The 15,634-nt window shown below is 38.2% G+C and overlaps 1 protein-coding gene across 9 annotated transcripts in view; it reads right to left on the bottom strand.

Moving 5' to 3' along the window:
• Positions 1-15,628, bottom strand: part of WDR76 (WD repeat domain 76) — a 41,393-nt gene extending 25,765 nt beyond the window's left edge. For 2 of the 9 annotated variants that reach the window (XM_043985619.1, XM_043985628.1), the window contains exons 1-4: positions 12,048-12,117; positions 11,146-11,544; positions 6,825-6,917; positions 4,541-4,596 (exon numbers count right to left, since the gene is read on the bottom strand). In XM_043985619.1, the coding sequence (XP_043841554.1) occupies positions 4,541-4,596; positions 6,825-6,917; positions 11,146-11,544; positions 12,048-12,074 (575 nt within the window). In that variant the 5' untranslated portion in view covers positions 12,075-12,117. Of the gene's footprint in view, positions 1-4,540; positions 4,597-6,824; positions 6,918-11,145; positions 11,548-12,047; positions 12,118-15,030; positions 15,138-15,493 lie in introns of those variants that run through there. The other 7 variants (XM_043985622.1, XM_043985623.1, XM_043985626.1 and 4 more) reach the window with 7 other exon arrangements.
• Between the last annotated feature and the right edge of the window lie 6 nt (positions 15,629-15,634).

Below are 15,634 nucleotides of genomic sequence, written 5' to 3'. Positions count from 1 at the left end.
GCTGAGTGGATAGGACAAAGATAACTAGAGAGTGGACAGAGTTGTTCAATTCTTCATTTTGTTTTTGCTTTTTCTGCAAATGAGAATAATCAGACTGGAAAGGGCAAACCAAAAAGGGTTACTCAAAAATTCATAAACAAGATAAGTAATTAGATAGTAAGAGTGTATCTAGCTTCCCAAATTGAATTTAAAGTCACCTAACACAGATGAACACCATCCTAGGAAACTGAGAGAGCAGGCAGACATAATTGCCAAATCTCTTCCAGCTAGTTATCTTTGCCAAGAGAAGAAATATCACAGGAATTGAAAAGGAAAATGTTGATTTCATTTTCAAAACTGAGACAAGGCTAGAGCCTGCAAACTAGAGGTCGGAGAGCCTGATTTCAATTCCTGGCCAAAATCATATTATTAGAATGCATTATTGAAATTAGTGAATAGAAGAAAATGAAGCAGTGATCAAAAAGAGTGAGCATGGTTTCATCAAGAAAGGTCAGACCAGACTAATCTTATCTCCCTTTTTGATGGTTGACTAAACTGGTAGATCAGAGGAAGGCTGTGGATATAATTTACCTATAGTTTAGCAAAGCATTTACCAAAGATTCTTGTACTCTTCTTATGGAGAAGATGAATAACAAATAACAGTACAATTAAGTGGATCTAGAAATGGCTGAATGGCTGAACCTCAATCAGAATAATTAATCCTTCTGTTAATCTCGGTCTCCAGTGGAGCACTCAAGTGATCTGTGCTAGAATCTATGATTTTTAACACTTTTACTTAAAACTTGGATAAGGGTACAGATAGCCAATTTATCAAATATGTAGATAACACAAAACTGGGAAGGAGAGCTAACAAGATTCAAAAAGATCCTGGCTGACAAGCTAATCACCAAGTCTAAGGCCCCAATTTTATAAATGAGTAAACTGAAGTCCAGAGAAGTTAAATGACTTGTCACATATCACACAGGTAATGAAGAGGCAGAATCTGAACCCAGATTCTGACTCCAAATAAAGCACTCTTTCTACTACAGCCATTTTAGGGGGGACAGTGAAAAACTGGAGAGTGTCCAGAAGAGGGCAAACAAGTTGGCAAAGAGCCTCAGTTCATGCCAAGACCATATAGGGACTTGCTGAAAATGTTCATTCTCGGGAAAGAGATCTGGAGGGGCAACCACAGAAACAAAAATAAAGGCAGAATTTGTGAAGAGGCAGATTTAAACTTGATGTAAGGAAAACTCTTTAAGCAAAGGATTGATGAACATTTGTAGCTATGTTGTAAAGGAGATGTCCACATGAGTATGAATGGTCCTTAAGTCTCTTCAAATGCTGAGATTCTGTGATTGTAAACAGAAATGGAATCTGTTACCTTTGATCATATATGATCAAGCTTTTGGCAAAGTTTACAAGGCTTAAATTTTTTTTTTAAGTTTCTTCCCCCCACCCCTTTTCTTCACTTCAGCTAGTTATTCATTCTGAATTCACTTTTGACACTTTTATCTCCTTGTCCCATGGTAAACTTTACTCTCTCTCTTCAGCTCTTGAAGAATAATTTGATTTTTCATTTTCTTCTATCTATCCAGCCCTAGTCTCTCACTGGAGTTCCTGGACATCTACTCTTCAAACATTTATTAAGCTCTTACTATGTATGCACTAGGTACTGTATTGAGAACCTGGGATACAAAGAAGCAAAAGCAATCCCTGTCCTCGAGACACTTACATTCTAAGGGGGGAGAAGTGGTGGGAGACAGAGAAAAAGACAGGGCCTCTTTTCATTATGAACTTCAGCTTGGTGGGAGACAGAGAAAAGGCGGACAGAGAAAGAGAGGAAAGTAGACAGACTTTTCTGGCATTACGGGATCCCATGTGTTGTCTTTACTCTTTAATAAATCCTTAAAAGCCTAAACTCTTGCTGAATTTATCAATTATTTTAGCCAGTTTTCCCAAAAAAAAACGGGGGGGGGGGTTAGGACCCACATTAGATTTTTTTGTTTGTTTGTTTTGTTTTTTGTTTGTTTTTTTTTTTTTTGGTGAGGCAATTGGGATTAAGTGACTTGCCCAGGATCACACAGCTAGTAAGTGTTAAGTGTCTGAGGCCAGATTTGAACTCAGGTACTCCTGACTCCAGGGCCAGTGCTCTATACACTTCGCCACCTAGCTGCCCCCCCCCATTAGATTTTTTGTTTTGTTTTTTTTTTTTTTTGTGGGGCAATGAGGGTTAAGTGACTTGCCCAGGGTCACACAGCTAGTAAGTGTAAAGTGTCTGAGGCCGGATTTGAACTCAGGTCCTCCTGAATCCAGGGCTGGTGCTTTATCCACTGCGCCATCTAGCTGCCCCCCCCCATTAGATTTTAAACATCACACTTTCTTAATCCATCCTCCACACAACTCCCCAGATAATCATGCTGAAGCACAAGTTGGACCATGTGCGTGGAAGGAATACTCCCCTATTCAAGAATACTGAGTAGCTCTCTACTGCCTGTAGGACACAACTCAAACTCCTCAGCTGAACAGTGAAAGTCACACAACTGGGTTCCAATCTACCTTTTGCTTCAGGTTTATTGTATAGAACCCCTCTTTGTGCACTCATGTTCCCACCAAACCAGTCTCCTTGCTGTTCCCCAACTCTATGTCTAAGATGCATGCTTTAGGGGGCCACTAGGTGGCACAGTGGATAAATCACCGGCCCTGGATTCAAATCTGACCTCCGGCACACTTGACACTAACCAGCTGTGTGACCCTGGCAAGTCACTTAACCCTCATTGCCCCGCCAAAAAAAAAAGGATGCATGCTTTTGTTGGTCCCCAAGCCTGGAATGAACTCCTTCCTCATCACCACCTGTTAGAATCCTTAGATTCCATTAAACTTCAGCTCATACATTATGCATTATAGGAAGACTTTTCAGCTCCCCAGTTATTAGTGCTCTCTTTCTCCTCATATTGCTATATGTTAGGGGTCCTCCCTATCCAAAGACTTATTATCTAAATCCCTGCAGCCATTTCATCCTGATCTTGAACTTAAATGATAGGGAATTCGCAGTGAGGGGACTCCCTCTGCCATTGCATTTAGAGTAGTGAGAAAATAATGACTTGTCAATATGCACCAGAGACCAGAATTAGCCTTCTCACACTGAAGCTAGCTATGATACAAGTTTCATTATAATAAAATCACTTATAAAATTTTTCCTCATTCAAACATCCCTTTCCCCTTTTTAACATTTAATCCCAACCACCAGGCCAAAGGTCAACACCTTTTTGTTTCACTAAAAATGTTTCAAGAAAATTATTTGAATATCCAAAAATTGTTTACTGAAAGAGATGACTCTAGAAGAAGTTAGGGGGAAGGGGATTCAGGGAAAAATTTACTTAATAAAAAAGAATGAGAGAAGCCCCTAGAAAGATAATGAAACCCTAGATTATTTTTGCAACAAGAACACTCCTATTATCCTGCTGCTAAAGTCAAAGGTAAAGTAAAAGACATTCTATCATACAATTGTGTTGGGAAAATTATACCAAGAAAGTCAATACTTGATTCATTCTTTAATGTAAAAATTGGTGCCTATTTGCAGTAGTCACCTAAATTTTATTAAATACAATAAAAACCTTATTTTTGTAAATTTCATTTCATTTTTCAAGATCAGGTACCAATCAAACATTTTCCCACTTACTTACTATGAAACGTTGGTTCCTATTTTAAGCAGATTTACTTTAAATCCTTACCTTTTTCTGGTACCAATTATCCTTGGATAATATATAATGGAACATGTATCCTTAAGATAATGAGGACCTTTTACCTGTTCGCATGCTGTATCCCTTCTGTAAAAGGTAATCTTTCAATTCAGAAACATGTTGTCAGCCAAGTACCATACTAGGAATATTTAGACAAAAATGAAAATAGACCCTGGGCCAGCAGCTTATAAACTACTGGAGGGAAACTACAAGTGTGCAGATAAGTATACAAAGTAATTAGGGAAGGGAGAGAAGGGGTAGCAGAAAAAAGGTAAAGTGCTAATAATTCAGGGTATCACACAGGTATTAAGTGGCAGAGGCAAGATTAAAACCCAGGTGTGATAGCTTCAAATCCAAAGCTCTTTCTACAGTACCATACTGTCTCTGAGACTGGACCCAAATTGTAAAGGGCTTTTAAATGTCAAATAAAGGAGTTTTTTTAATATCCCAGAAGGAATAGGGAGCCACTAAAGTTTTTGATTAGGAGATTCAAAAGGCTTTACTTTAGGAATTGTCTATTTGGCAGCTGTGTAGACAGAATGGAAAAGGCAAAGACTGAAGGCAGAGAAACCAATTAGATTATTGTAGTAGCATAGGTATGAAGTAATAGGAGCCTGACAGAATTTGAACTCAGGTCATGGCTCTTTCCACTGTAACCCACTGCCTCTCCAAGGATGACTTTCCCACAGGTTCTCTCCAAGTACCTAAACTCAGTTCAAGAGTTTCCAATCCATTTGATGCTACTTCCCCAAGTCTTTTAGCTACATATTCTATAATGTACCAGACTCTAAGAATCATAGATCTAAATATTACTTTACCTCTTGATTCCATGAGATGGTCTTTTAGTTATCATTTCACGTAATCTTTTAGCTGTCTGTAAAATATTAAAAAATAGATAAGTAAAAACTTTATGGTGATATGCTTTACCATAAACACATTTTTCAATAACACTTTTCTGAAACAGATATGGATATAGATATAGATAGCTTATAAAGTGCTTTTCTCACAATAACCTTTTGAGTGGAATTATCCCTGTTAAAAGAATGAAGAGTCTGACAGAGTTAAAGTGGATAGAGCTGGGGCTGGAGTCAGGGAGACCTGAATTCAAATCCAGCTTGAGACATTTCTTACCTGTGTGGCACAGGACAAGTCACTTAATCTCTGCCTGCCTCAGTTTCCTTAAATCTAAAATGGGATTAATAAGAGCACCTACCTCCAAGGGTTGTTTTAAGGATCAAATGAGCTATTTACAAAGTACTTAGAACAGGGCCTGGCATATAGTAGGTGTTAATAAATGCTTGACTCCTTCCTTTCACTCAACTAATACTTACTAAGTGCTAAGACACAGTATCAGTGGCAATGAGAAATAAAGAATGTATGTCATGGTAATATTTTCAAGGAGCAGTACTCAGGAAGGGATATAACATACCTTAATAATTATGCTGTTATTAATTCTGTCTTGTTTTGTCAATTGCACTTATTTCACTACAAGGCTGGTATAAGATTCTACCATTTTTATTAGAGTCAACAACTTTGAGTCTAAAAAAGATATATTTTGCTGAAAAGTTCTGTTAAGCAAGCTTTGATAAATCTAATCATATCCTCCACTGATTTAACACATTAAAAAGTATAGCTTCAGGTGGCGCAGTGAATAAAGCACTGGCCCTAGATTCAGGAGGACCCGAGTTCAAATCCAGTCTCAGACACCTGACACTTAACTAGCTATGTGACCCTAGTCAAGTCACTTAACCCTCACTGCCCTGCAAAAACAAAAACAAAAAACAGACAAAAAAAAAAGTATAGCTTCTATAGAAATGCTTTATCTGATCTGCATCTCCAACTTTGATTTCTGATCTTGAATTTGAATGGATATTAATTTAGCTTCAATCTTCTGCCTCTCAAACCACTCATACATCCCTCACATACATCCCAAGTATTTAATCATTGCTAATGAAACATTTAAATACAGTTGGAAGCTGAATTTAAGGAAACTGTCTTTTAAAGGAATGAATAAATTCCCTAAAATTCAAACTCCAGATTACACTTATTAACACTGATGCCAAGATAAAACCTTTCCTCTTGGAACACTACATGATAAAGCAGTACAACAACACATCCCCCTACTGTAGAACACATTTCTTATTGGTATATTCAGCCTTGGAATTAAACTGGCTGGAAGGTATACAGTGAACAAGGTATAAATGGAAAAAAAACAAAAACCACAAGTCAGATACAAATAGAGAACGTAGAGAAGTCAGAGGTTCCCACCACCAAACTTAAACTTCCAAAGGATTGGCTAAAGGAGAGAGATCCCTCTGGATCAGTTACCTAGAGAACCTTATTTATGAAGGAAAAAGAAATGGTTTTTGTCCAAAAGTTAAAATCAACAATCTTAGCTTGCATGTCCATTAAGAGCAATGACATGCCTACTAGAAAGCCAAAATGCACCCCTTACTCTGTGAAGTGGGAAGGATCCAGAAGTGAGGTGTAATGATGTAGTTTTAATATATAAAAATAACTCTCTTCCCAAGGCAGAGTTAGGAAAGAGAGCAGAAAGTCTTTATAAGATTGGCAATGTGGAGAGAATGTCCAACCCCAGCGCTAAAGAATGCTTTGACTAAACTGTATTTGCTATCCTTAAGGAATATCCCTCTCCTTATCCAAAATAAGGCAATCAGGGCAGCTAGGTGGCACAGTGGATAGAGCACTGGTCCTGGATTCAGGAGGACCCGAGTTCAAATTCAGCCTCAGACACTTGACACTTACTAGCTGTGTGACCCTGGGCAAGTCACTTAACCCCAATTGCCTCACCAAAAAAACAAACAAAATAAGGCAATCTAAAGATCCAACAACAGAACAGTAGCTGTAACAACTCAACCTTGAATATACATAGGTCCCCCCCATAAGTCTTCTTCCCTATCTTAAAAAGACATCCTGACTGGAGGGCAGTTTCCTCTCATTAAGCCCAAACCCTACTTTTCTTGGTATATTTTATCCTCATCTTTGTTTATGGGATGACATATAATTAGATTAAAGAAGCAGTCATTTCCCAATAGGATGGAATTTGTGTATTTTCCAGGTAAATTGAGAATCTATACAAACCTCTATCAAATCAAGTGAAGCAAAAAATTCAGCATTTTCTGATATGTTTTTTAGCCTCTTCTTCTCATAAGCTGATAGCTCTGTTGAACCATCCTACGGAAAAAAATAACTTATAAGTACAGTTCCCAATAAGGGCACTTTACAAAGACAGCAACTTAATTCAATGTAGGTCACCCCACATTTCTTTTGAACATCAACTCCCATTATTCAATGCTGTATACAACCAACAATCAGTCAAGATGATATCAAATCCCAGTCTTGGCAATTCCATGAAATGTCTTATAACATATTAAGTCTTTTAAATGTTTCTGTGGATTTCTGAAACAGTGTAAAGTGTCCTGAAAACTATTAACAAAGATGAAATTTACAAACACTTGCTGCCTTTACTTGTTCTGATAGGGAGCCGCTGCATTTACAATTTTAAGTGAAAGCAACAAAGGGTAAAAGGGCAAAATGTTAGGTCAGCTCTTGTTAAAATATCTTTTGTTTAAAGAAAGATCACAGCATTAAGAACCATCAGTCAATTAGCAAGCACCTACTACATACCAGGCATTGTGCTAGTACTGAGGATAGAAAGACAAAGCAGGGACCCAGGAACATAACACACATACATTTACATACATAAGAATATGGCTTAGGTTTGTATGGTCTAGATCAGAGATTATTACCCCATCCATGAGGGCCTCCCTAATCTCTTTTCAAGTCAGTATTTCGTGCCTGTTTGACCTTTATAACACACTTTTCTAAGTTGTATTAATGTGTATACATAGCTCACATCCAATCTGTTAAACTATAAACTCCTTACAAAGGCTGCAGAATTTTTCATCTTTCTGTCCTGAACATATAGAGCAACTTTACCAAATAAATAAGTGCTGAATTGAATTGTTACAAATAAAATACTTTGTAAAAGGCAAGGCCTACCTTAAATGTGAACTATCACCATGTTGATAACTAACATCCTGGGAATACAGCAAGTAAATAATTCAACTTAATAAACATTTCTGAAACACCTATCATGTGCAATGCCAACATCCTAAAAACTGAAGGAGATATACAGGTAAATAAAACAAGGTTCCTGCCATCCAAGAGCTTCCAAATTAGTGGAGATAAAACATGTAGGCAACTATCTATTCAAGCAGCAAAAACCTAATAGATTAGCTCAGAAAGTAGTTCATTAAAAAAAAAATAGCAGGGGCAGCTAGGTAGTGCAGTGAATAAAGCACAGGCCCTAGATTCAGGAGGACCTGAGTTCAAATCCAGCCTCATACACATGACACTTCCTAGCCATGTGACCCTGGGCAAGTCACTTAACCCTCAATTTCCACAGAAAAAAAAAATAGCAGTTAAGGTAGCACCCACTGATGTACTTTTCTGTTGCCCCAAGAGGTTCTATAAAGTAAAGTTCCTACAGACAAGAAGTCAAGCTAGGAATTCTCTGAAGTTCGGAGTAGGTCTAGGTAAGAACTAAGAAGAGAATTTGGACAAAAGCTTCTAATTTTTCAAGTTTATCTAGGATCTCTTCTCCATTCTATTTTCATTTGTGTTCCAGTAATAATAGTGATAATATATCATATTTTTATGTCACTGAGGCCTCTCACTTCAATTTCCTAATTTAAACAAATTCACAGAACATATACAAACTCCCTGGATCCAGAAAAGAAAAGGGAGCAATCTTCTGTAGCAACATTGTTGTCATTAAAAAAAATTGTCAAAGGAATGCCCATCAACTGGGGAATGGCTAAACAAGCTGTGGTATATGATGGTGATGGAATATTATTGTGCTATAATGATGAACAGGATGATTTCAGAAAGGCCTGGAAAGATTTGTATGAATTGATGTGAAGTGAGCAAAACCAAGAGAACACTGTGCACAGAGACAGCAATATTGTTTGATGAAAAACTGTGAATAACAACTATTCTCAGCAATACAATGATCCAAGACAATCCCAAAGGACTAATGATGAAGCATACTATTCACCTACAAAGAAAGAAGTAATATTGATTGAACACAGACTGAAGCATACTATTTTTCACTTTTCTTTTTTCTTTTATTCAAGTTTTCTTGTACAAAATGACTAATATGGTAATGTTTTATATAACTACACGTGTATAACCTATATCTTATTGCTTACTATCCTCAGGGAGGAGGGAGGGAAGAAGGGATAAAATTTGGAGCTCAAAACTATAAATAAAAATGTTTATTATTTAAAATACAATTTTTTTAAATTGAAAAAATAAAATTATTTAAAAAGATTGTACAATAGGGGGAAGCTAGGTGGAGCAGTGGATAAAGCACCAGCCCTGGGTTCAGGAGGACCCAAGTTCAAATCTGGACCCAGACACTTGACACTTACTAGCTGTGTGACCCTGGGCAAGTCACTTAATCCCCATTGCCCCTCAAAAAAAAAAAAAGATTGTACAATAAACATTTACTAAATACTTATTGCAAGGCACTTCAGTATATAGATCAGGTAATACAACATCAAGGCTTGTGGAATGTGAAATGATCCAGCCATTGTGGAAAGCAATTTGGAACTATGGTCCAAAAACTATTAAACTAAGAGGACAAGGATCCATATGTACAACAATATTTATAGCAGCTCTTTTTGTAGTAGCAAAGAACCGGAAGCTAAAGGGATGTTCATCAACTGGGGAAAGACTAAACAAGTTGTGGTATTTGTATATGATAGAATACAATTGTGCTAAAAGATATGATGAAGGGCATGGTTTCAGTGAAACATGGGAAGATTTGTATGAATAGATACAAAGTGAAAGGGGCAGAATCAGGAGAAAAATGTAGACAATATCAGCAATATTAAAGATGAACAACTTTGAAAAGACTTGGCAACTATGATCGACAAAATGACCAACCACAACTGTGGAGGACTCAAAATGAAACATGCTATCTCCTGATAGAGAGCTGACTGACTCAATAGAGACTTTTAACATGACCAAAGCACAAATCTGTTTTATTTGATTATACATGTTTGTCACAGGGATTTGTTTTTCTATTCTAAAATACTATACAATCTGAATGAAAATCTATTTTAAAACTATTTAAAAGGAAATGAAAATATCTATAATAAAGGGTTCTTCAAGCTGAACTGTTTCTCTTCATTAAGTTTAAGGCCTAAGAGGTTTTTGTGCAGATCATAGGCTTTTAGTTTGTAGTCAAAATCTGTGTATGAAACTTTATCTTTTTTTTTTTCAAAATTTTTATTATAGTAGTGCTGGGGTTTTGTTGGTTTGCTTTGGGGGGGGGGGTTTGCGGGGCAATGGGAGTTAAGTGACTTGACACTTACTAGCTATGTAACCTTGGGCAAGTGTCTGAGGCTGAATTTGAACTCAGGTCCTCCTGAATCCAGGACAGGAGCCTTATCCACTTCTCCACCTAGCTTCCCCCAGGTTTGCTTTTTTTAAAAAACTGTATCATATGCTCAAGTATATCAAGGGAATCAATCCAAATAAAAAGTGAAAGAAGGAAGCCTAGCAGTACCAGATATCAAACTACACTACAAAGTGGTTTTTATTCAAAACAATTTGGTACTGGCTAAGAAATGAAAAGGAAAGCAGGAAATTGGGACAAAATTTTTATAGCAGGTTTCTCTAATAAAGGGCTCATTTTTCAAATAAATAAGGGAACTAAGCTATATTTATAAAAATAAGAGGCATTGATAAATGGTTAAAGGATATGATTAGACAGTTCTCAGAAGAAAAAAATCGAATCAGTAGTCATGTTAAAAATGCTCTTGGGGGAGAGGGGCAGCTAGGTGGCACAGTGGATAAAGCACCAGTCCTGGATTCAGGAGGACCTGAGTTCAAATCCAACCTCTGACACTTGACACTTACTAGCTGTGTGACCCTGGGCAAGTCACTTAACCCTCATTGCCCTGCAAAAAACAAAAGCAAACCAAAAAAGTATCTCTTTCACTGTACCATATTAAAAAATTGAAAGCTATTTCAGGACAAAGAAGTATTTGAAGAAATTATCAGTTAATGAAATAAGTGGCTTAGCTCTCTTTTCTGGGTACTTGGGTCATAGGATTTAGAGCTACACAGTCTTAGAGATCATCTAATCCAACTGCCTCGTTTTACAAATAAGAATACTGAGAACTAGAAAGATGAAGCATTTTGCCCAAGGCAACATAGGTTTGTTTAAATTTAGATCCTTGGATTCAAAATCCAGTGCTTCTGCCAATCTTAATGCTTATAACTTAGCAAATTCACCAAAATTTCAAATTTTAAAATCAAGAGATAACATTTTCACTGTGCTAGTCAATTGGTAAAACTGACAAGATAATTATTAAACTGAGATACTTACCCTATCAGCTGTTTCATTTTCATCACCATCTCCATCTCCATCCTGCTTGCTTTGCATTTCAGTGCTGAGAGACAACACATCTTTAGTATTCTTGGATATCGCAGCACTTGGTTCTGTCTGAGAGCACAAAGCTGATTTTTGTAGACTGTATTCTTCTTTAGGAAACATAGCTTCTATTTCTGGAGTTCCAAGCTCTCTGTGTTTTCTTTTTACTTTATGTTTTTCTTCATTGTTAGAATTATTTTCTGATAGATTTTGGGGGTTTATCATTTGGCCCTGTTTGTTCTTTTTGACATCAAATGGAAAAAGGAGTACTCGAGCTTGCTTCTGTAAAAGTATAGTGTGTTGTGGTGTCAGAGAAAGGCCAGTTATGCTCTGGGAGGGTTTAGATTCATTCACCTGCTTAGTTCAATGAGAAATGCAAAGTGTTAGTGTGATCTTCCTCACAAAGTCCCTTGCTTGAGCTATGTAGTATCTGATGGTTCATTTCCTAAAGTGAGTATACAGGCATTTAAAAAGACCTCACCACAGCTGTATCTCTTAGAACCCCCTTTTTCCCATACCATATATATGCCACCAGTTTCTAAACAAGTCTAGTGTAACTTAAAGAAAACATAAAAGCAACCACTTAAATTATCAGCGGCGGAGTCCTGAGTGCAGACTAGTTAACACAGCGGCAATCCTGGACATGTCTCCTCAGTACCCAGGAGCCTCATTTCCTCCCCTTAAAAAAGACTTATGGTCACAAACTGCAGGCTCAGAACCATCAGCCAAACCCAAGGGGATCCTGCCTACCTACTGGAGCAGAGGCAGGGTCTCCGTCTCCCTCTCTCCTCCCTCCCTCCCCTCTCAGGCTTCTGCAGTTCGACTTCCGATGTGCTCTCAATCTCAAAACCCCGCACCTGAAGAGACTCCTGGGACCCCGCCATCCTCTCTCAGCTCCAGCTCCCTTCCCGCCAATACCTGGCGCCAAGAGCAGAACTAGGGAGGAGGTGGAGCAAGCCAGCGGAGGGAGGGAGCAAGCCGGTGGGCGGAACCCGGAGCAGGGAGGGTGCTAAGATGGGTGGGGTAGTTCAGTCGTTTTCAGTGGCCTCCAACTCTTCGTGACCCCATTTGGAATTTTCTTGGTAAAGGGAGTGGTTTGCCATTTCCTTCTCTGGCTCTTTTTACAGATGAGGAAACTGAGGCAAACAGGGTTAAGTGACTTGCCCAGGCTCACACAGCTATTAAGTATCTGAGGACAGATTTGAACACAAATAGTGGAATCTTCCTGACTCCTGGCCCAGCATTCTATGCACTGTGTCACTTAGTTGGGGAACAGAGCCGGAGAGAATGGGTGGTATGAGTTGGGGCACAGGGTGCAATATGGGGCACTTAGCCCAGAGTTCTAGCTGATACTAGGGAGCAAACTCTTCCTTTCTCCTGCCTGCCTAGATGGCTGGGCAGTGAGCTTTGGTTTCTAGCTCCTGTGGCCATGGTGGAAAGATCTCTGGACCTGGAAAGCTGTATTGAATGGCTAGCTTGTACACTTCTTGACTTTGTGGTCATGGGCATTCTCACTGGACCTTTGTTTATTTATCCTCCAAATAGGAGAGTACTTCTCTAGTCAATGGGTTGTTGTGCTTTGAAAACCTTAAAACTGTATATAAATATGAGTCTGTTATCACAGAGTTGCAGATTTTCAGATTTGGAAGGGACCACTGTGTCCACCTAGTTCAACTTGCACCTGAAAAATATCTTCTGCAATATACCCAAACAACTGGCCAACCTGCCTCTGCTTGAAAGTCTCCATTTTGGGGGAACTCACAATCTTTCAAGGTTGCCCATTACACTTGTGGATAGTTCTACCTGTAAACACCAACCTAAATCCGCCTCTGCAATGTCCATTAATTACTCCTATTTCTGCCCTCCAGAGTGAAGAACAAGTCTATTTTCTTTTAGAAATTTAAAAATCTGAACATGACAGTGTCAAACTTCATTCAAAAAAGCCACGTTAGCCACAAGAACTCAAAAGAACTTTTATGTTGTGTGACTGTCCTTTAAATACTTGAACATTGCTATTATGTTCTCCCTAAATCATCTCTGTTCCAGGTGAAACATCCATCAGCAGTTCCTTCAACAGGCCTTCAAATAACACCATCCTGGTTTAACTCTACTGGACATACATTAGCTTATCAAGGTCCTCCCTGAAATTCTGCACAGTTTTGGGCAGTGTAATGTGTGTTTTGGTGCCCCAAACCACAGGTAATAGTCCAGATGTGGTTTGACCAGGGTAAAGTAAAAAGGTAATTTGGCTTTTTAAAAAAATATTTATGGGGGCAGCTAGATGGCGCAGTGGATAGAGCACTGGCCTTGGAGTCAGGAGTACCTGAGTTCAAATCCAGCCTCAGACACTTAACACTTACTAGCTGTGTGACCCTGGGCAAGTCACTTAACCCCAATTGCCTCACCAAAAAAAAAAAAAAAAGAAAATATTTATGGTAAACAACTGTGTTTTGGTAACAGCTCAGGTTTAGATAAATTGGGTTTCAAGTGCCAATGGAAAATTAGTTAAAGATATTCTGTAGATACACGGAGATAACGATTTGGACATAAAAGAGGGGTCCTGTAAGAGGAAGCTGCAGTGGTGGGGATTAATCAAATTGTCAAGGGAAATAGTGTAGAGAAGAGGGCCAAAGATATAAAAATGGGCAATACCACAAAGAAAATAGACAGTGAAAGTAGTAGAAAAACCAAGAAAGTGTGTTATCCACAAAATGGTAGTCAACAATGTTAATTTCTAATGAGAAAATAAAAGCTTTAAATGTCTATTAGACTTCACAATTAGAAAATGTGATCTAAGTATTCTTATAAATCATAAAAAAACTTTTTAACCTAAAAAAGGGGAAGCAATTGGTAGACAAAATTCAGTGGGTTTGATTATACAAGAATAAAAAGATTTTGCACAATAAATTATAAAATGTCTAAAATAAAAAGGAAAGAGTGGGGAAAATAGATTTGTAATGAATGTATCTGATAAAGATCTGATTTTCAGAATAAATGATACATTGCTATAAAACTAATTCACACTCCCCAGTGAGGAATGGCCAAAGGTCAAAAACAATTTTTGAAGAAAATACAGGTTAAGAACTATGTGAAAAGATGTGCTTTGTCTATTTTTTGTCATTAGGGATTTTGAACATCAAACAACTTGGAAATGCTAAGTGTGTGCCTTTGAGTAATTCACTTCCCCTCTAAGCCTCAATTTCCTCATTTACAAAATTAGGGCATTCTCTACCAGCTACAAAGCCACATTCCTTACAACCATTATAGTGCAAAAAATAAATAGAATTCAATAACAACGTCTGACACACCAGAAACAAATTACTTAGCAAAAACTCCCTATATGATAAAAATTGCTGGGAAAAACTAGAAAGCAGATGAGGCAGACAGTCTCAGAACAACACTTTATTCTGTACTACAATTCTAAATCAATATATAACTTTAATATCAAAGACCATGCCAAAAAAATAAATTAGAAGAGAAGAAAATCATATACATCTTCCAGCTCTGGGTAGGAAATGTATTTTTAACCAAAAAAGGGAGAGAGACAAATACAAAGGGTATAACAGATAATTTTGTTTACATGAAACTAAAAAGCTTTTACACAGAGAAAATGAGTGCACCTAAGATAAGGAGGAAAGTAGTAATAATATGGGAAAAAAATCTTTGCATCAAGTTATTCTAATTATGGTATGGTACACAAGATATGTAAACAATTAATATATGAGCAAAAGCAATTTCTAATAAACAAATGGTCACACAATAACAAAAACATTTATATGACCAGCCAGAGGAGGAGGCCTTCCTCCTCCGCCTTCCTCAAATCAAAACATGGAAACCTACCTAAACACCCGAGGACCCCCTGGAGAGAATGTAAAAATTTGTATGGAGGAGTAAGGAGGCAAAGTTGGAAAAGGTAGAAAAAGGCTGGGTTGTACATGGCCTTGATTCTCTGAGTAAGAGAGCTGAGTAAATAAAATCAAACAAAATATTAAATGAAAGTAAAAGTTATAACAGTCAAGGAACCTTTAAAAAGTTGTAAAACATTCAAAGCGGTTAAATCCACGAGCCGCCAGGCCACTACTCGCACCCACCTTACTCCTTAGCCTTAAACGACCTTAAAACTCCCTTCCAACTCTGGATGTTATGATCTCGAAAGCTAGTGGCAAAGCTGTGGCTCACAACTCACTCATCTACTCTCGGCCTCCACAGCCACGGCCACGGCCAAGCCAATGCCTTCTCCTTCCACTGGGCAAGGGCCTACCCTGCCTCTCATACCAAGAAGAAACCACCTCCCACTCCTCACCGACGTATTCCTCTGCGACACCCGAAGTCCCACCTGGGATTTCTGCTCCCCTGGTCCGACCCCACGAGGGAAAAGACCGAGGGAACTCGGGAAAAAAAAGAATTTCCCGCCCACGGGCCGCAGGCACCGCCCCAATCTGGG

The sequence above is a fragment of the Dromiciops gliroides genome, chromosome 2, assembly GCF_019393635.1.
Source record: "Dromiciops gliroides isolate mDroGli1 chromosome 2, mDroGli1.pri, whole genome shotgun sequence".
Taxonomy (NCBI): Eukaryota; Metazoa; Chordata; class Mammalia; order Microbiotheria; family Microbiotheriidae; genus Dromiciops; species Dromiciops gliroides.
The sequence above is the reverse complement of the archived record's forward strand: the minus strand, read 5'-3'. Positions and strand labels throughout refer to the sequence as shown.